Source organism: Pleurodeles waltl, chromosome 9, assembly GCF_031143425.1.
Source record: "Pleurodeles waltl isolate 20211129_DDA chromosome 9, aPleWal1.hap1.20221129, whole genome shotgun sequence".
NCBI lineage: Eukaryota > Metazoa > Chordata > Amphibia > Caudata > Salamandridae > Pleurodeles > Pleurodeles waltl.
In genome coordinates, this window is record NC_090448.1 from 272850145 (window position 1) to 272874865 (window position 24721).

The window sequence follows — 24721 nt, forward strand, 5'->3', positions numbered from 1 at the left end:
ACCACTTTATCTTCCACCCAATTTCCACACCTCCAGCCCCCCATCAGAGGATCGCTCCACAGCAAGCACACTAGGGGCTCAATCATCAGGGTGAAGAGCAGCGGGAATATGGGACACCACTGCCGCGTTCCCCGTTGAATGGGAAATGTCTGGGAGAGCACCCCATTACCTGAACCTGGGCCGTGGGGTGTTGATAAAGGAGATGGATCATCTGGCGGAGCAATGGCGCCAGGATTACCTCCATGTACTCCAATGAAATTGTGTCGAATGCCTTACAAAAATCTATGGGGAGAAGGGCCAGGGGACCATTTCAGCAAGAGCCATGAGATAGGGCCACCTGAACTCGTCGGATACAATGACGCGGGCTCCTGCCGGGCATATAGCCGCATGATCCGGATGAATGAGGTGAGTCAGCGTACACGTAAGTTGTAACGTCAGTACTTCAGCGTTAATGAGGGAGATTGGCCTATATAAAGCACTTTGGTCTGGAGCCTGCCCTCCCTTGGGCAGGACCACAATAGTGGCGCAGTCAAGTTCAGGGGGAATGCCCCTGTCGACAGGGCCACACCATAAAGATTCAGGAGATGAGGTACCCACAGTGAGCGGAATATTTTATAGTACTCTACTGGATATCCCTCCGGTCCAGCAGTTCTACCCCCCCACTAAGCTCCGAAATGACAGCATCAGCCTCCTCTGTTGTTAGTGGCTGGTATAAGTCCTGGGTGACAGTGGGCGGGATAGTTGGTATCAGGAGGTCCCAAACCAGGGAACTCTCCTCCACTGAGGATGTGAGGGGAGTCTTTGGCATACAAATCCTGATAATAGGCTGCGAAAGCCTGGGCAATCGCTCCCAACTCCACTTGGGTGTTTTCCTCCCTATCGCATATGGCAGGCACCACTCTAGCTGCCGTCCCATGCATCGCCAACCAACAGAAGTTTACCTGACTTATCGCCCATCTCATATACTCTCCTACTCGACGCCTGCCAACATTGTTTAGTCTCCTCAAGAGAGATCTGGCATAATTCTGACCGGGCCAGGACAAGCTGGTGCTGCAACGCTGGTGCATCCAAGTGTCTAGCTCGCCCCTCTAGCTCCAATATCTTAACCTTGATTTGTTCACACTGCACCGCTGGCATCCTCGCTCCGGTCTACGAATATAACTTTTGATGACACCTCTCATTGTCGACTTGCAGGCCGCCCACCCAGTCGCTTCCGAGGCCACCGAGCCCACATTGCGTTGAAAGAAAGCCTTACGTTCCCCCGCTACAAAACTGACATACTCCAGGGACTTCAGATGCCACACATTGAGCCTCCAGATTGGTCTATGTGTCTGATACTCGACACCCCAATCCGCGAACAGCGTGGCATGGTCAGATATGCCCCTAGGAAGGATTCGGACAGACCTCATATTCAATACATCCATTGCCAGAACCCATACAAGGTCAATACGGGCTTCGGTTTGATGGGTGGCAGACCGATGCGTATAAGCACGTTCACGCGGGTGCCACACCCTCCAGACATCACAAAGTCCCCACAAGTCAGCCCATGTCTTGAGGCTCGTCGATCGGGTACGTCCAGCGGCGCTATGCTCCGCAGAGACATCCCAGAGCTGAAGCAACACCAATATTGATCCAATCGCCACACAGGTAGCCTGTAACAGATGTGGGGGAATGTAACAGGATATCAAATTATATTGCTTGTCCTTCATCTGACCCTCTACTCCAATGTAAATCCCCAGTGGGTCCTCGTGAACCTTTGTAACGGTCAATGGGAGCGACTTATGAAGCAGCAGGGCCACTCCCCGGAAGCCTCGCATAAGCCCAGAGTGGTAGACACTATTGTATCCGAAGCACCCCAAAAAGAAGCAACGAGTTCTCAGTAGGTGCGTATCCTGCAGTAGGACAATCCCCAGGGTGTGTTTCTTGAGGTATTTAAGTACTGCAGTTTGTTTAATGAGGTCTAGGAGCCTATTAATATTCCATGAAATGACAGAAATCATCTTGCGCATAAGAATATAGATATCTGACCCACAGGGCAGCCTGACAGGCAAAGGACAGCATGCGGGGGCGGTGGGCCACGCAGCCAGACGCTAGTACTCCATCGCCCAGTCTGGGGCCGTGTTGGAAAGCATAATTGTGTGGAACAGCTGTGGTGCACAAAACATGCTTGTAAACTTGAAAACAGCATGTAATCTGAACTACTGCAAGAACAAAAACAGTACCCTTGCTCCCCAACTCCCCCACACACCCCCCTTGAACACCTTATCCTAAGGTAACTCGTAGAGGACTCTGGCAATCTACATCTGGATAACCTCCTACTCATATACTCCAGCTAACTTTGACTCCAGTGGGTGTCCTCCTTGATGGGGCCGGGACGCTGCCTCGAGCTGGGGAACTTTGGCTGCCACCGGTATCAGTACTGTAGAATGTTTGGATGGGTGTACTGTGGTCTTGAGCCATCCCCACCATAAGAGGGCCGAGGGATAAGTCTGTGTTTATGTTTAAGGGTGGGGCTTTAGGCGCAGAGTAATGCCTCTCACTGAATGCTTAGTACTACTGTATTTAAGCTGTCAGGCGGAGTATCAGTATATGAGCAGGGGGGTATCCACATGTAGATACCTGCCGCACCTGATACCCACCGCACCTGGTATCCGGCCAGTGCTAAGAGTCTATGGGCGCTGTGTACTGATCCATTTTAGTTTGTGCGCCTTAGTCTAGGTGGGTTTGTCCCGGGCCATTTCCAGGATCCTCCGCTCACTCATTCCTCTTCAAATGATCTGTCTCTCTTAGAAGCAGGGCCAGGGACCGGAAGGCAAAGGACCGCGCAGGCACTCAGTTAGGCAGTCCTCTCACACCAGGCCGCAGAACATTATCCCTTGATTCGAAGGCACCAAGTAGATCCGTCTCACCCTAGAATCGATGAATTTCAGTCCGTAGCAGGCAGCCAGGCCGTGCGCTGATCGTCCCAAGTACGAGGAATAGTCCGGCTCCAGACTGAGTCCTGCAGCAGCACCACCACCCGAGAAGAGGTGGCCCCACCCCGCAGCAGGCCGGGACCGCGACAAGGGCCCAACATCAGGGCCACCAGACCGTCAACCAGGCCTCGCGGCACGCCCGGTCCAGCAGCTCCAGACAGCATCAGGGCAGCTCACATCCACTGAAGGGGGTGGGGGGTGGAACCACCTCCCCCAGGGCGTCCAATGATCCACTCCAGTTCTCCAACAAGAGTTAGATGGTGGGGGCGGGGGCAGCTCTGCGGGCCCCTCACAGCAGGCAGCCGGAGCAGCATCCGCTCAGTCAGCCCCCCCACTGGGGCCCATCACAGGCCGGATATCCCCGACGACTCCAAATCAGTGCCCGGCCTTCAGCACCACGATTTTGCCGGCAGACGGGGCCGCACAGACACAGGGTCCTCCCTCATGCCTCTGCGCAGCTCCCCTCGACCACTGACTCTGGGTCCCTCCGGCCCACCACAGGCCCCAGCGGGCCACTCTCAGCTGCCCTGGGTCACCCCCACCCTTATATCCTGGTGGGGACGATCCGCTGCCAGGCAGGATCGCTTAATACTGAGGAGAAGTGGGACCTCCCTCAGATTGTGGCCGCCATGATGGCTTGCTTGGCCACTCCCCCGCTATGTGTGAAAGATCTTTTAGGGAAAATGGGTCTGGAGAAGTATTGGACCTCTCCTGTCGAGATGTGTTCGACCTCAAAATAAGGCAAGAATGGAATTTTTGGGGGGACTTTGTTGCCTCCCAAACAGCAGTCCAGTGCAGAGGTACCTTTGCAAAAGAGCTCCGGGATGTAAAACCTTGTCCTTACTATGAGCCAACTATTGATTAAATTACCCCTCCCCCGGCCCGTAAACTGTATAATCAGTTTAAGTAAGAGACCCTACCAACTAACCAGTTCCACTGCAAGTACACGTCGGACACTGGCAGGTGAAATCTTTGCCCTGCTTGTGCGGAGGTGCCTGAAACCATCCCCATATCTTATTTTTATGTTTGTTGTATCGCACCCAGAGAGCAAAATGGTTGGCTCCACTATGTAGGAACTTGGGTAACAGGCAGCGCACGGAGGTCTTTAGGATCCTCAGTGCTGATACTCTAGAGTGATGGTCTTCTCTACTGCCAAATATCTGCTGTCTATATGGATAAGATGTTGCAAGTATATCCAAGGTCAAGGACAGTTGACATTTATAAATGCATAACACTGTTGGTTGGAGTTAAGTCACTACTGTTTTATATACCCGTCCTTTGGTCTGACTTTAGCATTTGGTACTGGTGTTTTTCTGTGTATACATATGCCAGTAAAAGAAGCTTACATCATTTGTCAGTCTATTTTAGACAAGGTCGTTTACCTACTTACCCTTTTTTTATTATATATATATATAGTTGAATCAGCCCTTGACTCTTTCTACGGCCTACATAGAACAAAATGTTCAATGCTTTATTTATGCCTTATTGTGTACCAGTAAGCCGAATTTATGAATGTAAAACTTGTATGATCTTAATGATCGAAATAAAGTTATTTGCTAATCTCGAAGATCAATGTTGGAGGTGTGCTTTTCTTCCACCAATCAACAACGGCTAGTTCTGCTCCACCCACTCATTTAACAGTTATACATGGGAGCACACTGCATAATTAATACATTAGTTAAAGCAATAACGATATACCAAGAAAGAACAGCGAAAAAACATCTCTGCGCTCAGCCTGGACAAGAATACAGAAAACAGCAACAGTTAACTAAATAAAAAAACAGCAATTTTAATGCTTGTATTTAATAAGTATAACCAATGGATACAAATCCGCCAACCGCTGGCCAAATCATATACTCAGAACAGTTAACGCAAACCTGAATTGCAGCTTTTAGAGTTATTATTGAGGCTGTGCATTTTTTTTATTTCCTACAAAAGTCATGTATTTTGTTTTATGTGAAATTCTGTAAATATCACAGTGTACAGACTTTTCATCTGGGTGTCTGTTTCGAGCAGGAAACACTTGCAGGAGACTTATGAGTAAGACAAATTAGACATGTTATCTTCAAGCTACTGCATTAGATGGTACTTTTTTGACTTTGAACGGGATGAATTGACTAGTCTTCAATTTTGATGCCACATACAGTGAAATTAATTAACTGAATTTTGGGTACATTTCACAAAATTCCATGAAAATAGCACAATGTTGAATACCCCCTACTTCTGACCTGATATCGAAGGATGAATGTTTCAAGAAGTAAGACATTCTTTATTAAGAAAAGGGGAAAAAAAAAAAAAACACACAGGCCATATCTATTTTTATAGTGACATAATCCACAAACAGTGGCCTAAATGAGAGCCTTAAGTTAAACCCTTTGGAAGTCAATCAGAAGAAGAAATCGAAATGTCATAAATTGATATTGCCACATAAATGCTAAATTTGCTGTCAGGAGTCTGTGGCTACAAATAATTTATAATATGTAAAGTCACCAGCAAACGATGTATGTATTGCATTTTCCTATAGTTACCAGTCACAAAATTTTGCTTGAAATAGATTTCTGTCTTTGTGCATTCTAAAAATTGTATTCATTTACTGGGATTCCCCAACAGATGGATTAACAATATTTCTTTAGAGCTATTTGGGTCGATGTCCTTCAGCTCAAAATACCTTGTCACTTGAGAAATGGATGCTTTGACATGATGGAAGGTTTTTACAATATCATATTCAACTCTCATCACTCACTCCCAAAAAAGAGGCAATCACATATGTGGCATTTAATTGTAATTGTATTTATATAGCACTTGCTACCCCTGATGAGGCATTGAAGTGGTTTTCGGCGAGTAGCACACTACTCTGAAACCCAAAGGGAGTAGTGGTGGATTACTATAGGATAATATGAGGTCATTTTAACGGTAGATATGTGAGTCTGTTAGCTGGATTGAATAGGACAATGGAGGGATAGAAGAGAAAAGAGTTTAGTAAGTGTTGTTTGGGAGAGCATAGTAGAAGGATGAGGTTTGGGATGAGTATAAAAAAAGGAGAGATGGAGGAGGAAAGAGTCAGTAGACAGGCATTAGGGAGATCAAAAGCAGTAAAATGTGGTTTGCGTTGAGTCAAAGGAGGTATACTTGAGGGAAAAAAATAGAGCAGGGGTATCAAACCTTTACAAGAGCTACTTCTGACTGGTGAAAATCATTGTGAGTTACTGAAGGCTAAACAACTTGCACATTATTACCAGACACCCCCCCACACTTCGCTCCTTTGACTTTAAGTCTAATGTCCATAGTCAGATATTACAGTTTGAACAAAATATTTTCACAAGGGGCACTATGACCGGGCTGCAATATGCCAGTGAGAGCGTGGTCTTTAAGAATGTATGAACATGTGTGCATATGAATGGGATATATGTGTATGTGTAACTGAGAGCCTGTGTTTTATGTAGTTGTGGCACAAAACATACCTGTCTTCATTTGTGGCACTGTTATATGTATTACACAAGCATACAACCATGTTTTTCAAATGGGAGGAATTTAAAGTACAACCATATTCATAATGGGTAACATTTTTCTGCACTTTATATTCCTCCAATTTAATAAATAACTGTATTTTAACAATTATAAACATGACACAGTGTGATACTGGCCAACGGGAGCAAAAGACCTGCTGTTTGTAGATGCAACAATTTGAATAATAATTTGAGAAAATGAAAATGAAAAGTTAATTTAATTATAAGGTAACTTTTCATTTTTAATTTATCCAATTTAAAAGCATTGAGAAACATAATTTTGTTATCATCGCCAACACCGAGTTGACAAAGACTTTTAAGAATTAAATAACTTAATTCTGACTCCAGCAATGCTCCTTCTCAGGCTTTGCTATCTGCTGCCTGATGATAATATAAAATAAACAGAGCTTTAAAAAGAAAAATGTGACCCTGTGCTTATTTAAAAATTAACTCCGGGCTGTGAGCTACTTTGAAGGGGTCTGGGAGCTACTGGTAGCTTGTGATCGACTGGTTGGAGACACCGGAGGGTTGTTTGGAAGATCATAGTAGTAAACTGAGGTTTGGGGTGAGGCAGGAAGGATAGAGGAGAGGGTTATTTTGGAGATCATTATGGTTGAATAAGGTTTGGTTTCTCTTTTCTCCAGCAGGAGTAAAGTAATAAATAAATAGATATATGACTACACACAAAGGGTATATATGTATAAGGAAGATGATATATTGAGATTTAAAGTTGTACTATATAAACACAGACTTTCATGTGTTGCTGTAACTGAAGCCAATTTATATGTGTGCTTTTATAACTTTTTTCATTTTATGTTTTCCTCAGTATTTCAATAATGAAGCACTTGAAGATAAAATAGTTATGATAATATTTACACATTATTATGATATATAAATAAAACAGAGACCCATAAGCATCTAATCAGACAACTTAAATAAAAACTATTCAATGGCCTATAAACATGTTAAGCATAGCATTATTTTATATATATATATATATATATATATATATATATATATATATATATATATATATATATATATATACGTATATATGTATGTTACATGTTAAGCTTAGCTTATATATATATACACACACACACATATATATTTAACCGTAATACATAAATTTGTTAAGCACACCTAAAGAATATATATATGTTTTCCAAACCATAGTTATTACACATTTGTACAGTAAAATACACTTATCTAGATGCATACATATAATCAAATTATAAATCTTAATGCACAGGGTTACACTGTACGTTAGTGTTTGAGTATGATGGTTATGTAGGAACGAGCCAACTCTTGAGTAGTCTCCTGAAAATAAGATAGTTATCCATGGATCTTATATTTGAGGGTAATGAATTCCATAGTTTGGCTGCTTGAACAGAGAAATATGTACCACCTATGGTGTTTTCTTGTATGGTGGGGTTTTAAAGCGAGATGCCAATCATGAGCAGAGATTCCATATTTGGTGATTTTATATCCGATGAAAAGTGGTCCTGTTCCATGTATTGCTTTGTGGATGATACAAAGCAGCTTGAAGTGGATCTTCTGGCAACCAGTAACCAATGTAGGGCTCTCAAGGCAAGGGAGATGTGGACTTATGGCTTCACATGTAGGAGTAGTCTGGCAGCAGAGTTTTGAATATGTTGTAGTTTTTTCATAGTTGATAGAGATGATCCATGGTAGAGATCACTGGTGTAATCACGTTTATACAGTACAAGACAGATAGCAGCCTGGATCTTGTGTAGAAATCCCAGGTGGGTGAAAATCTGTTGGAGGGTTTTCATGGTGATGAAGTTTGATCTTGCTAATTTGTCCACTGGGACATTCATTGTTACCTTGGACTCCATGGTAATTCCAAAGTTGCTTACTTCCTTAGATACTTTAGGGGGTGGTCCCAGATTGTCAGGCCAGGGGGTCTTAATTATCCAGTCTCCTTATGTGAGTATTTCTGTTTTGGAAGCTTTCAATTTAAGATGGCTCCATGTCATCCACTGATCAACAGCTCTGAGGCAACTGAAGACTTATGAGTTTCCAATGTCTTTGGGGCTTTCCAGTTTAAGCAGTATTTGTGTGTCATCTTCATAGTTGTAGCATGGTGGCTGAAATTCATTGATCTTTGCCAGCAATTACTTCATGTAAATGTTGAAAAGCCTGGGTGAGATGATAAAGCCTTGCGGGACCCTTGCTTTTGTTAAGTATGGTTTGGATGAGAAACAGGGAGTATGGATGGAATTTGTTCTGCTTTGAAGGTAAGATGTGATCCAGTCAAGAGCAGTACCCTCCATGCCGGCTTCGTTGAGTCTTTGTATTATGGTGTCATGGTCAACTGTGTCAAAGGCAGCTGAGAGGTCCAACAGAAGTAGTGCAGCAAACCCATTCCAGTCTACTGTGTTTATAAGGTCATCCCAGATGGCGATGAGGGCAGATTCTGTGCCTCTTCCTGGGCGTAATCAGTTTGGTAGTCAAAAAGTATGGCGTTATCGTCAATGGATTGTGACATCTGGGCGAAGCTGATCTTTATATCATTTTGCCAAGGAAAGGTCCATTTAATGTAAATTTTGACTGTGACTGTGCTTTTTTCCTGGCTGGGACTATGTGTCCACCATTGCCTGCCCGTGGGCCACGTGGGGAAAGGAAGAGGAGGCCGCTCTGCAGACACTATAAAGCACCACAGAGTGTCCTGCTGCACAGGTGACTGTGCTTGTTTCCTTGCTGGGGATGACGTGTCCAAACAATCCCTGCTCCTGGGCCACATGGGGAGAGGAGGAGGGCTCTGCCACTGAGTGTGCCCTGTGAGCATGACTGTGCTTGTTCCCTGGCTGGGGACTATGTATCTCAACATTCCCTGCCCCAGAGTCACGTTGAAAGAGAAGGTGAAGGGCTATAAAGCGCCACTGAGTGTCCTGCTGTGCGTCAGAGCCAAGAAGCAACAGGGCAGGGTCACTCCTTTAGACCCTTTCTTTAAAACTTTTAAGTACTTAAGAAGTTAATTTCCTAAGTATTTCCAAGTTATTGTATCTTTTTCTTTAAAGGTAACAGTTGTCAGGGTTGAAGTCGAACCATAGTAAGGCTATAGGACCATATTGTTTGAAAATTATTGTGATTTCTTTTCAAAGCCCGCCTAATGGCACTAATGGTACAATTCAGATAACCCTTCCCATGCATGTTGGAATCTTGTAAGCCCAGCGACCCTTGTAGTCACTCGTATGCATGTAGGCATTATTCCATTAGGCAAGTAAGCTGTAATCATATGTGTTCGCAGAGCGCTTTTAATCAAGGGGTAATACTCTAATGTAACATGAGAGCTTTTTCCCCACACAGGAAACTCACATCCACCTGACTAGACAACTATTTACGTGACCTATGTACCCAAAATGGAAGGTCTCTCAAGGCAAAGCACAAACTCTCTGTCAAAGTGGCCTGTTAGACAGGTTATCGTACCACTGTTAATCACTCATACATTCAGACATTTTATGATTATTTAAAAATCATCTTACAATCCAGCTCTAGTGAAGTGTTTAATAGCTATGGAAACATGTTCTATACCACCCTTCTGGTTCAAACATCCAGTTCAAATGTTTCCTCAACCCCTATAGGGCACTGGATTCCAACAAAGCCCCCATTAATCTCTCAAGATTTACTTAGAGGGCTTCACAAGTCCCCACTAAATCCACTCTTTTTGCCTCATCTGTTAGGGAGGTAGGCTGACTACGACAATCTGAGCGGGCTAGAGGGCTCATGCATGCTAGCGCATTTACAGCAAAACTTTCAAAGTTGTCCAATGTGCTAATCACTACTACTACTCATTACCCAAATTATCACTTGAGCATTGAACAGCAATGAGTTCATCTGTTACCCGCCCACTCTTCTACAATAGTATGGACAATACTCACATACAATTCCTCTCTTGGAATGTGGCAGTCTATTGAACAAAAATGATGACCCAGCCTGAGGTACCTTTACAGATTCATACCACACAGTGATCTTACAAGAAACTTGAACGGCTACTCCGGTACATAGATCAGGGTTTGTAACATATAGTATGGTAACAGATGTAATGGAATGTGCCTGATTTGGGATTAATACTCATGATTTTTTTAATATAAGAAGCGATATAACTACTAACTAGATGAGAATTTAGAGTAGTGTAGTTTAGAGTTATTTGTAATAGGGAATCTCTTTTGGGAGGTCCTTTACTTAATTTATCAGCATTAAGAAGTAGATTAAGACTGCAGCGTTTATAATATAAGTTTGTAATATATAATCACATTAGTAGTGCGAACTAAGAGCATGTTTGAGAAAAATTAACAGTTCAAGTGTTTTCCGGTCAGGGGAGTCAATTTAGACTGTTCGGAGTCAGCAAAATAATGAGTGTTGTTGTAATTTATTACAGCTTTATTAATGAGCTTGTTTTAATTTTTGACTATAGCTTGCAGCTGCAGGTATTTACGCAACTTTTTGGGTGAAATCTGAGAGAATAGTCCCATAACAGGGATTAGGAATCGATTAGTCAGTTTTTTTATTTTTATAGTTGAAAGCATGGAACATGCTGTAAGAAGCTACAGCGTGTTTACACTGGAGATAGCGTACGTGCGTAAGTCCGTCTTTTGTGTTAATGGGTCAGATAGTCCGTTACCCATTTTCATGCCTCAAACTATTTCAATGCCGATTAGAACCATGCCGGGTTTCTTCGGCAGTCTCAGCGTACTCGCGATGCGTGTAGTTAGTCACACAACCCTTAGTGTTAAGGTGAGAAGGACAGCAACGGGCCAATATTTCAACGTTTATTTCGGAATTGTAATGGTCAAATTTAAAATGTATTATTAATAAGTCTTTCAACTATCTTTACTTTGGTAACATATCTCTATAGACAACATGAAATCATTGACTTGGTAAACAAAGGGGCAGCACATCATAATTGCAGATACTATTCAGGTATGTTATTGGACTTGATAACTTGAACACAGGTCTTTAATACACTGGATGGAGGTGTTAGCATGATGTAGACTTAACACAGCTGTTTTTAACATCACAATTTTGGCACTATGCACAAAGGGCAAATATCAAAATATTATAAAATGGAGTGAGTGCACAAAGATTTTGCAAAATTATATTGTGGTAATGAAAACCTTTTTGGGCACATTCACTGAGTAATGGTGTTCCAATAAGTGGATAATTGTTACGGTTTCCACATGGAGAGCATTAATTAGCAATGTGTTAATAAGAATCTGTAATATGAATGAATATTAATGAATACTTGATACAAATGCCATTTAGGAAGTCCTGAGGAAGTCTAAAGGTACTCCTAAGACGAAACACGTGTTGGCTTGGCATAAAGGATGATGTAACTGATTGAATATCAGACAATGGACTTGACCAATGAAATTTGAAAAAGATAACACGAGGATTGTTTGATGTGAATTGGAACATCACTCAAATTTCTAATGGACTGATGTCTTACTGACAGGATGCGGGACTATGAATTCACTAATGGAGTAGTAAACAAGATTTTGGGATTTTTTTTATGTGAATTGGAACATTATATAAGTGTGTGACGAGGAGGAGGGTTGTGATAAGAGGAATAAATATTTGTTACTTGAATTATTTAATAGAGGTTTCATATTTAATTTCAACATTTAGTTGGGTATTAGCAGCCTACGTTAAAAGTCTCAGACCCTAAGACTGATTGATGTGGATAATTTTAGTTATCGTGTAGGGCTTAAGTGGGGGTAGCTCTCCTATAGCAGCAACGTTACATAGCATTAGATAATTGGTGGGACATAGAGCGCCATTTACTCCGCATTACCCCTTCTTTCAGTGAGGTCTGGGGAGTGGTAGTGTCACCGAGAAAGAGAAGAACTTTCTGAAGATGCTTGTCAATTTATCGCAAAGTATACCAAATGGGCCACTCACACATGAACTGGGTATTAGGCACAATGGGGAAATAGCAATACTGAGACTGCTCCCCTATTGGGTTAGACTGTGGTCAACCCCTGAATAATTGCTTATAGGTACGGCCTCACTGAGATTATGAATTTGAACAAATCAAATTCTATCTCCTAGTTAGGTCATATTAATTATTGGCTGGAGCTTTTAATACTGGCTGACTTTTGAATCTCATCCTCAAGCATTAATGCAGCACCTGAGAATATTATTAAAAAACGCCTACCCTATTGGGGCATTGTTACTGATCTACATCTTGCCTAACCAATCCATTAAGAATGCTCCTTCTTTTGAACTTTCTGGACATTATATACCTGCCCAATGCCAAATTTGTATACATCAGATTTAGACATAGAAACCTACTTACTAACAACTTCATAAGCAGGTGGAGGATGTGCAATACTGGGAAGCGGGCCTGCAACCTGTATTAATATGTCTGATTATTTTAAGCACACATTTTTTTTCTGCTCGATGTATAAATCAGCAAGATTGAAATGGATCAAACTGTTTTGCTTAAACATGGGTGTTAGACATTATCGTATTACAGCTTGGGTGTTTCAATTTGACACAAGTATTCTCATATTTTAGTTTAAGCAGATTTCTTCTTGCTGTTTGGTACATATGAAAGAAACATGGACTTCTTTTATGATTAACTGAATTATTTTTTTAATGTTTTAGCCGGGTATAATAGACCTATGCCTGATCAGCAAAAAACAAGATACAACAGATAACAATCAGCATTTTTAATTTTGAAACAATTAGATTGCGCTCAAATATACAGCATACATGTACAGATAAAATATGCATTCTTTTGAATCAATTATTAGATGACTTGCCATGTCCAAGGTGTCCAAAAGACAGAGCTTTAAATGAAGACTGACCGAAGCACAACTAGTGTGGTAAATGTTATTCCACAAGCAAAAAACAACAAAATTAGCGTACTCTCATATATTCCACTGAGGAGAAGGAGCATTAGGTTGCAGGGCATAAGTCCAACAGTAATTTTAAAGAGGCCTTCGATACAGTAAGCTTTAGCATTCTAGAGGTCCAAATCACTCAAAAGTGGTCTGCGGACTAAAGACTTGATGAACAATGTAATTGTTTCAAAACTGAAAATTTGCCTCCTCTGATTTTTCCTCATTAGAAATCAATTACAATTGTAGCTGCTCTGCACCACCAAAAGCACATTTTTGTATGGTGTATATGACAACTGTTGGTTAGGGTTACTGACCTGGTGGATGGTAGGCTTGCAGGGCCAGTAGGTTTTTTTTTTTTTTGTTCCCTTAGATCCCATGTTGCCTTTTTTCACAAAATGTAATCTACACTGTCTGTGAAGGCAGTCCATAGAAATAGAAAAAGGTACCTCCTGCTTTTAAAAGCTTCAAAGAAGAGCCATATTACTCCTGACAACTTGTGAGATTAATCATTTTTTACAGCACTAACTTACATCCATTCCCTCCTGTCCTCACTTCCCTCTTTTATTGGCCTATACATAGTTATCAGAGTGGATGTGTGATCCAGACTTTAGTTTTAAACTCGGTTGTTGCTTTATGCTTTACTATTTCATAACAATGGCTTTAACAAAGTTTTTTTTTTTTTTTGCTGAGGGCAAGTTCAAAACCAGATTCAGAGGGGTTGGCAGAAAGATTTAAAGGACCCAGTTCAGCTATGTCTAATGAAACAAAAATCGGATGGCAAAACTGCTGCTTTACGTCCTCATGTACCTCAGGTATAGAAGTTCTTAAGGCTTGACCACAGAAACATCAGTATGCCTCACTAGTGCCCACTAAATTCCTGAAGCGTTGCTTTCAACATTAGAGTGCATTCCACTTTATTGGTTTATCATGGAAGCAGATACCTTTAAGGTATTTTAGACACTATGAATAACGTAAAGTATCATATATATGAATTAAGTTGGGTACGACACACTAAAAGATGGATAAGCAAATCATGATGTTATCTGGGATGATGTGCACTGTTGTCTATATAACTGTATAATAAAGTACTAAAGTGCAGACATACAAATACTATACATTTAGCAGTGTGGGTAATTGGGAAAATAAAATTCTACTCCTGTCAGCTAAGAGGCTTTAACATTGTTGGTACAAGTATTATATTCCTGAAATATAATTCTGAACCTACAATAAGGGGTTACACCGGGTCGTGAAGGGGCAGGTTAAATAAATGATAAATGACTACCGAGAGTTAGTATTTGGTTTGTATATATTTGTTTTATATATTATTAATAGAAATGTGTTTTCCATTGCAACCACCTTTTTTTTAACAATGAGCAACACCTGTTTGCAATAAACGTGATTATTTACAGTGGACATGTGATGAGCCTGCAAAGCCCACGGACCTGAGTGAAAAGTTGGCTGTGTGCGCTGATCCTCATTGCACTTTATTTTTGGCACTTTAATTGGAAAACATGCAATCATAAACACAAAATATTGTTTATACTTCAAGGCACCCTTAGCCATTTGTCGAGCATGGACTGTGTGCATGGTGTACTTAGGGAGTTCTCCCTTCTTTGGCTTAACAGTTGACAAAACAAGTTTGGCTTGAGCAACAGTACGAAAATAAATATAGAGGTTGCAAGATTGACGCTGCGGTTACCCCAGACACTTGCTAAAGCAAGAATTCTCAATAATATATAGAGGTTGCATGACTCACGCTGTGGTGATCTCCGGCACATCTTGTATAGGCAGCAGCATGAGCAGGTGAAGCACAAAATGACGGTGACAACAAACACCACAAAGATTGTGATTCCTACAGCAATAAATGTGCCAAAACTGAAAAGAGAAAAAACACACAAGTCAATTGTCATATTTTGGGCCCCTGTGTATTGCAATTGGAGATCGAATATTTTACAAACAATTGTTCAACAAAACCGACTGAATTTCTTTCCTACCAAATGGGGAACAGAATAGTTACAACCCATATCTTGAAAACGCAATGTAAGTAAATAAAAACAACAAATAGTATGGAGAAAATAACTTTTTTGTGTAGAGCCTGAAGAGGGGATCGACCTTGGACTTGTGGAGTCATGTTCTACTGCCAGCGTCGCTCCAACATCCTGGCATTCTGGACAAATCCTTTAAAATAATAATCTGACCTTGTGAGATGCAATCTGGTGCTCATGTAAAGCGCTCCAAGGCCCTGGGGGCGAGTTCGCGTTATATAAAACTGCAAAAAAGGGGGTTATCCAAATAATAAACCAGCAGCTGAGCAGACTGTAGTGTGCTATTCTGTGGGAATCTCAATGACTAGACAATGTGCTGTTTACATTAAAAGTTTTTAATTGACCAGCTTTCATTTACTGCCTGTTCATAAATACCAGCGTCCTGACCTAGTGCAGGTTCGTATTCATCACGGAGTGCACCTAGACTAAAACTGGACTGTGTGTGTCAGCTTTCTGAATCGGCCTAAAGACCTGCTTGCGTTGCCCACACTGCCAACTCTACGTGGAATTAGGGCGGCCACTCTAAGGTGAGACCACGTTCTTCAGTGAAACCAGGAGGACATACTTCATTTAATTTGTGATGAAGAACATGCAGGTCACTTCTTTTTGAGGGACGTAGTGCGCCGGCACCACACAAACACACACGGTAAGGAACTGCTACCCAATGTCAATACTAAATACAATGCAACCTAGTCTCTTTCACCTTTCATGGGGGACGGTGACTGGACGTTATGTGTCCCTAAGGGCCAGAAATACATGTGCAATTAATGAAAATCCTATGTGTGGTATTGAAATGCACACGTGCAGAACGTCGTAATTCATTAAATTATTATATTATGAAAGTGAATGGAATGATACTCGCTTCTTCCAGTTTGTTTTAGCTGAAAGGGAAGGGATGCAATGTAGGTTAGCTTGATAATCTTGTCATTTTTAGCCACCCATATTTCCCAAGTTCTTTCTATGGGTCTACCAACAAATGTCCGTCTTAGGTCACATGTTCTGCTGCCCCACTAGAACAAGCATTTGCAATGCAATGGGTCTCGCATTTGCTCGAATTAGAGCTACTAGTGTTGTAAATTCCGAACTGGACTTTTTTTGCCACATAAATTGAAAATGAAAAGTATAGAAGTTTACATAAGCGAGCCGATTCAAAGCTCCATGGCCGCCATGAGTGTGAGCGCGAAGGAGACACACAAAAGGTAAAAGAAGTTTGCTCGCAGTCAAACGTATCCATGTAACAAAGGTCGCTGCAAGTAGGGACAAACAAAGCATTAGCAATGATAAAGGATTATTGAAAGGCAAGCCCATGAACGACTGATAGTGCTGGGTGGGCATGGCTAAAAGCACACATGACTTACAACAGGTCGAAGCGCTTGCACTCTCAACCTAAAAATGGGCAAAAATGACTCTTACATCAAATGCAGAGGACAGCCCAATAGTTAGATGTGTAGGAGAGCCTAAATGCTAAGGTCGAGGATTAATCTTAATGGAGGTTCTCAAAATACAGCAAATATTATTGTCTTTTCAGTGTGTATAAGTGCCCTCGTTAAAAGATGCATTTGTGGGAATCCTTACGTAATTGAAAAACCAAGGGTTTCACCCTGGTTCCAGAAATAAAATGACCTCTAGTCTTGTTGATATTTGGCTCACAGATCAATATACATAGTTTTGAGAGGTTGGTCCTTAAATCAACCTGCGTCATAAAGACCGCAAAATTATCTAATTATCTTGGCAGCCGAGTCCTGACCTATAAAACTACATCATCTGCATACAGCAGCACTGGGATAGAACGCTTATCCACTGGAGCAATATCTTTCCCATCCAACAATAAGAAACATTCCGGGCCATTAATAAAGAACGTAAAGAGGAAAGGTGCCAAGACACACCCCTGCTGTTGTACTCTATTTATTTTGAATGATTCGGTACAATCCCCGTTTGGTCCATTTGATAACTTGTAATACATAGGGCTGCGGTTCCTTCAGCAGCAAAGTCTATTTGTGAACAGCCTTTATGAGAATGTGTGAGATTCCGTGACAGAAAGCCTCTGGGGTTAAATTACAAACCGTCATACGAACAGAATACAGTCTGAACGCCACCATTCTGAGAACAACAGATTGTGGAAGTGTAAAATGGGTGTATGAAAAACAGGAGTCCTGAGAATCTGGCCAGCACTTGAGATCAACCAAATCCCAGGGGACCACTGCAAAAGTCCTTCCTTCTCTCTTTACAAACCCCTCTAAAATCATGTTCTTGGCACGCATTTCTCATAAAAATAGCATTTCCATTTGCCAGATAGAACGACCGACCGTCGAGTAAGCACTTAGAAGAATCAATTGTTATAAGACAACAGCCATCTGCAGCATTTACAGACCAAGGGAGAGTAATTAAACTTAACACTGGAATGTTTCCAATTGAACAAAGCGCAGATTCCGTTCTGAGGGACAATTTGAGATATAATATGAATATATATATATATATATATATATATATATATATATATATATATATATATACACACAAACATATATATATATATATATATATATATATGGAAAATGTCACTCATACATTTACAAAATACTACTGTGTTGATGTGTTCTCACAGCAACAAGCCAGTGTAGGCCAAGCTGTCTTAAGGACTTTATTCCAAACAACTTCAACTCCTACAGGCTAACCACCACTTTTTGGGAGGACTAACTGCTTTGTAGTCTGTGCATAGCATGCGTATCTGCAGCTGCACATGCCATTGAATGGAAAATGTCACTTACCCAGTGTACATCTGTTCGTGGCATGTAGTGCCGTATTGGCTTCTCCTTTTGTTTTTGCACCTTTGCTGGTGGCTGCACAGAGTCCAGTTCCTCTTGCACAGAGTCCAGTTCCTCTTGGAAAGCCAGCTTTCTTTTTGTCTTAGAAGGAGGTGCACATTTTAACAATATGTTTGCAAAACGTACAGTCACTGTATATTGGTTTAAACCTGGGCATTTGAGCTGACCGTGAGTATTAATTTACTCGGCAGCATAACAGCTAGCCAGTTTACACTACATCTTGGGACTTAATGAAAGGTGCCTAAGTCAATACATAACTTAGATCCCAATCAATTCTTTTGACAGCCTTAGATCAGCTTAACTAGTCTGAACTAGTCACTCTTGATTAGGTTCTCAACTCTCGCCTCTTCTAATACTTCTAAAGAAACAACCATTTAGCCCTCTCTGCTCCTTCAAAGCCAGCATATGCTGCATAGCCAATATAATGCGATCATCTCATACAAGTACTGGCTAAGTCAATAATTTGTGTCTTTGTGACCTACTGGCTTAGCCAGTGGCTTTCAGTTTACTAAAAAAAGTCTCCTCCATCATTTAGTAGGGGTGTGCACCACGCAATGGGCGCATTCCTACAAAATTATGTGGGTGCTCTCCCCCCTCCCTCCAATTTAGTCACCAACCAGTGTTGGATCAGTAAATTAAAAAAAAATGTTAAAGAACCCACAAAGGAGGGTGGAGGATGCAATGGGAAGCACAGTGGCAAGCACAAGAGGGATGGAGTAGGGCGATGCTGTCAGGTAACAGAGAGCAACACGGCGTGCAGAGGGAGCGATGTACATGAATGTGATGGCTCGAAGACACACGCTATAATGGAGTGCTTCACACAAAAGAAAAAAATTAGTGCTTGAAAAGCAAGCAGTGGAAGCAACAATGCAAGTCAGTCAAAGAGATTGCAATGAGGCAATGCTCTATTGGAGGGACAAACACAACCTTTACAAGCCAGGACACTTATTATAGGCAGGCATACGAGAGTGACCAGGAAAGCCAACTGTGTAATATGGGGCGCCAAGCCCCTCAACTTTCTCAGTAAGCACAGTATGCCTTACAACAGACTGCATATGACCATCTAGCAGGCTCGACTTAAAAAGGAGGAATAGGACCCTAAACCCTGGAAAAAAATCTCTTCTCCTTCCATAGTGAACTGATTACAGATACTGCGCAAACTGCTATAGAAGGTCTTATGCATACTCGCCATTGTTGCTCTTTCTGACAGAAGAACATATGTCAGAGCACTTTATGCATGAACTGTTAATACATACACAGTTTACATAAAGAAAATTCATTAATTTCACTCATAGGAGCAGTTACATAGTTAGTTTGTTTTTCAGCAATCTTCCAAACCAAACTGTTTGTACAGTTTAATAAGTTATCAGAGAGGTGTGAACAACCAGATTTACAAAGCTGGAAACCAATAGGGAACAGTATTGCATCATGTATCCAGATCAGTTATCACTTGTTAGAGGTAAACAAGTTCCTCATCAAAGATAGCTGCCAAGGCACTCACTAGCACATGCATGGAGTTGTGCAAACTAGATCTTCTGCTTACTACTGATCTAGTTGCTAGCACACAACACCAAAAGCACCCTCAATCCCACGCTGTGAGAGTGCTGTGCTACCATTAGTCAACCAGCATGCTATCCCAGTATGTACTTACCGGCATTCCTGATAAACCATTCGCTCTTGTAATATACAGAGTATCCGCCCATGCTGATCTCCATGTTCTCTTCTTTTCAGTGTTTTCTGTTGTGTTTACTCTTTTTGGAAGTGCAATCTACATTTTGCGTCATTTGTGACAGACAAAGCTCCTCAGGGAAAAAAATACTAGGTTTTTTAAATAACCCTCGCCTTCTCCCTGCTGCTGTGAGCTGCTGGGTACTATTTATAGGGTGTGCTAGGTATTTTATAGTATGGACATGCATCCAACAAGAGTCCAGTTGCTTGCTATCAACAACAAATCATTCGGGCCCTAGCCTATCTCTGAGCTCCTGCCATTTGAAAAGGGTGTAGATACACAACAGGGGGCTACTGTTGTTGGAGTTTGGAGTGAGAGGTGGAAGAGGGAGATGCCTGAGCAATAACATGCCGTCCAGTCTTAATGAGGTATGATTGCTAGTCCTGTCTAATGGTCAGAGCACTTCAGGACTCACCCAAGGTTCTCCTACCTGGAGCTTCATCAGGATGCACTAGGAGAGTAAGACCACAAAAAGAGGGATAGAGGGGTATTATGGTCCAGTGTATGTCCCCAGATAAAGCTATAAAAAGTATTGTGATACACTGTTCCAGGAGGAAAAAATGAAATGAAAACACACAAGAGGGTCCTCAATTGTAGGAGCAATTAACCTCACACATCCAAAGGATGTCATGCTTCATCATTGGTACAGCTCCTCGTCAGACCGGCGCTGCAATGTCTGACGGGCTCCACCCCAATTGGGGGGGCTCTTTGCCGGAGATCTTTTATGATGATGGTGCCATGCCCCAGAGTTGAGTGGGGGGAGGACAGAGTGTGTAGGAGATCAAAAAAGTGAAAGAGATAAAATTGGCTCTCACAACCCCCAATGGTTAAATACTTTATTGAGCCAGTTGGAAGGTAGGGACCAAGATTAAAAACGTGAAGTCAGACGAGTGAAGTAGAAACAATGATCAATCACTCTAATGAGATCTATGAATCAACGGGAGGTTTTTACACAATTTGCGAACCAACCCTTTTCATCGGTCAACATGTTTTGCATCCTAGTGGCCCATAAGGGTCCATTGATGCTTCGTCAGGACCAAAATTGACTTGCTATATCTCCTAGTCAAGCAGAACTAATGTGTCTTCTAAATCGGAGTACCAGTAATTACAGGTAACTACACAGATCTATATAGAACAGGTATCAAATTACTTACATAAGTCAGGTAAATATGTTTCCTAACTAGAGCCCACCCGCATTAGGGAAAAGTGCTCCATAGGACTACGTGGACCAATGGTCGACCACAATTGCAAGTTACAAATGCTGCCGTGACCGGTCAGTAAACCTGCCCGTGTCCGCGAGTCCTGCATGTCCCCCTTGTGTGTTCTGTGTGGGGGGGAGGGTGGGGCCCTTGGGCAAGGGTCGCCTTCCAAAGGGGGCAATATATTCTATGGCATTTCTGCCCCCCTTTGGGGCAGATTGGCCTGTTTGTTTTGGGCCCATCTGCCCCCAAGCAGAGAACACTAGACACAAGGGAACATTTAAAATTGGTTGATGACAGGGTGTTTGTCTACTGGCGAAGTATTTGCATTTATGATAATAACAGTTTATTTCTTCTTTTTGTGCTAGCTAGTTCAAAGGTTTTGCTTTCTTTGTTGTGGCTTGTTGCAGTTTTGGCAGTGGTTGTCCTGCAGTATGTATAGTTGCAAGTGTTTTTTTTAGCCACATTTTGAGGTTTGCAAAGGATTCTGGGTAACAAAACCTGGTGAGAGCCCCACAAGTCACTTCATCTTGGATTCCCTTAGGTCTCTAGTTTTCAAAAATGCACAGGTTTGGTAGGTTTCCATAGGTGCCGGCTGAGCTAGAGGCCAAAATCCACAGGTAGGCACTTTGCAAAAAACACCTCTGTTTTCAGTGGAAAAAGGTGATGTGTCCACGTTGTGTTTTAGGGCATTTCCTGTCATGGGCACTATGCCTACCCACAAAAGTGAGGTACCATTTTTATTGGGACACTTGGGGGAATGCTGGGTGGAAGGAAATTTGTGGCTCCTCTCAGATTCCAGAACTTTCTGTCACCAAAATGAGAGGAAAAAGTGTTTTTTGGCCAGATTTTGAGGTTTGCAAAGGATTCTGGGTAACAGAACCTGGTCAGAGCCCTACAAGTCACCCCATCTTTGATTCCCCTAGGTGTCTAGTTTTCAAAAATGCGCAGGTTTGCTAGGTTTCCCTAGGTGCCGGCTGAGCTAGAGGCCAAAATCTACAGCTAGGCACTTTCCAAAAAACATGTCAGATTTCAATGTAAAAATGTGATGTGTCCATTTTGTGTTTCCTGTTGTGAGCAGTAGGCCTAACCACGCAAGTGAGGTACCATTTTTATCAAAAGACTTGGGGGAACACAGAATAGCAAAACAAGTGTTACTGCCTCTTGTCTTTCTCTACATTTTTTCCTTCCAAATGTAAGACAGTGTGTAAAAAGACATTTGAGAAATACCCTGTAATTCCCATGGTAGTATGGGCACCCCGGAATTCAGAGATGTGCAAATAACCACTGCTTCTCAACACCTTATCTTGTGCCCATTTTGGAAATACAAAGGTTTTCTTGATACCTATTTTTAACTTTTTATATTTCAGCAAATTAATTGCTGTATACCTCGTATAAAATGAAAACCCATTGCAAGGTGCAGCTCATTTATTGGCTCTGGGTACCTAGGGTTCTTGATGAACCTACAAGCCCTATACATCCCCGCAACCAGAAGAGTCCAGCAGACGTAACGGTATACTGCTTTAAAAAAATCTGACATCGCAGGAAAAAGTTAGAGTAAAACGTGGAGAAAAATGGCTGTTTTTTCACCTCAATCTCAATATTCTTTTATTTCAGCTGTTATTTTCTGTAGGAAACACTTGTAGGATCTACACGAATGACCCCTTGCTGAATTCAGAATTTTGTCTACTTTTTAGAAATGTTTAGCTTTCTCGGACCCAGCATTGGTTTCTCACCCATTTCTGTCACTAACTGGAAGGAGGCTGAAAGCACGCAAAATAAGTAAAAATGGGGTATGTTCCAGTAAAATGTCAAAATTTAGTTAAAAAATTGGGGTTTCTAATTCAACTCTGCCTGTTCCTGAAAGCTGGGAAGGTGGTGATTTTACCATCGCAAACCGTTTGTTGATGCCATTTTCAAGGAAAAAAACACAAGCCTTCTTCAGCAGCCCTTTTTCCCCATTGTTTTGAAAAAAACAAAGTTTTTGCTGTAGTTTGGCCAATTTCTTGGTCTCCTTCAGGGCAACCCACAAAGTCTGGGTACCTCTAGAATCCCTAGAAAAAAAGGACGCAAATTTGGCATGGGTAGCTTATGTGGCGAAAAAGTTATAAGGCCCTTAGCGCAGACTACCCCAAATGGCCAAAAAAAGGCTCACCTGAAGGGAAAAAGGCCTGGCAGCAAAGGGGTTAAAGAGCACTGTTGAACATAAATAACATACTCTGTAGTGACTGTATACTCATGGAAGTATCAATGTGTGAATTCTATACTGACTCGTAACCTTTAGCAGTACAGTTTGGAGGAACAGGGGTCACTGGCTGGAGAAAATGATCCGGCCCATATCAGAAACAAGCATTTGCAATGCAACGGGTCTCGCATTTCTCAGAGTTAGAGCTATTAGCAGTTGTAAACTCTAAACCGGACTTTTCTTGCCATATTAAATTTTTTTTAAAGAGCGTGATCGTGCTGCTACAGTTCACTCGGAGTGAAACCTATCGGCAAAAGTACAATTATCTACGTAACCGGCAAAAGTGCAATTAACTATGTAACAGGGTCGATGTCATGCAAAGCCCTCGACTTCTGCCAAGTGAGATCAAGCTGCAAACAAAAGATAAGAAGTAGTCCACAAACTGGATGGAAAATAGCGAGCCTTGTATGTTTTCAGTACTTGGTCACTGCGCTCGAGAAGGGCTAACTACAGGAGAAGGCATGACGTATGCATGCCTTCCACTAATGAAAGCAAGCAGATTTTAAAAGGCAAGCCAACGAACCAATGAAAGATACTGACGTGACATGGACGGGGCTCCGAGCCCTGTTCTAACTACGAAAGCGTCTCACAAGCAATACTCATGCGCAAGCGCATGCTCGACCCTAACAAGAGCAATTAGAGAAGGGGACGCTGTCTGAACTCGCAAACCGAGGAATACAAACCCCAGATTCAGGACTGCTAATATTAAACCTTTGCTGTTGTCCTTTGGGCCTCCGTGGAGTCCAATAATGAGTCAACGTGGGAAGGAAAGGTCAATTTGTCGTCATACTGACAGTGCACATTTACCAAACAGGAAACCAGAATGAAATGCCATCGAAAAACATGTACAAAAAAGGCTCAGAAAGAACGGTTAGGAGAGTAGAACTGGGAAAATGTTTCACTACAATAAATGTTTAGGTAAAATAAGATTGAAAAATGAATGGATACATTAAAAGGGTGGATTGTTAATGCAATGGTTACACTGAAATAGTGCTAAAATATAGCTATAAATACAACATTTCTTATTGAGGAGAGTAATGAAATTATTCAGATATCAATTATCAAGTTACATATTAATAATCCAACTATGAAACACGAGGCATATGCTTTGAAAAAATGCATCCTCATTAGGGTCGAGCCTGCATTGCATGCGCTCGCGCATGCGTAAAGCAGGGAGACTCTTTAGTGTTCAGAAAAGGGCTCCGAGCCCTGTCAACATGACGTCAGTGTTTTTTATTGGTTCGTGGGCTTGCCTAAAAAATCTGCTTGCTTTCATTAGTCGAAAGCAGGCATATGTCATGCCTTTTCCGGTGGCTAGCCCTCCT

The 24721-nt window shown here is 41.8% G+C and overlaps 1 protein-coding gene across 1 annotated transcript in view; it reads right to left on the reverse strand.

Annotated features, from left to right (window-relative positions):
* SHISA5 (shisa family member 5) overlaps window positions 1–24721 on the reverse strand; it is a 356775-nt gene that overhangs the window by 57367 nt on the left and 274687 nt on the right. The window contains exon 3 of the mRNA XM_069206693.1: window positions 15110–15228. Coding sequence (XP_069062794.1) covers window positions 15110–15228 — 119 coding nt within the window. The remainder of the gene's footprint in view (window positions 1–15109; window positions 15229–24721) is intronic.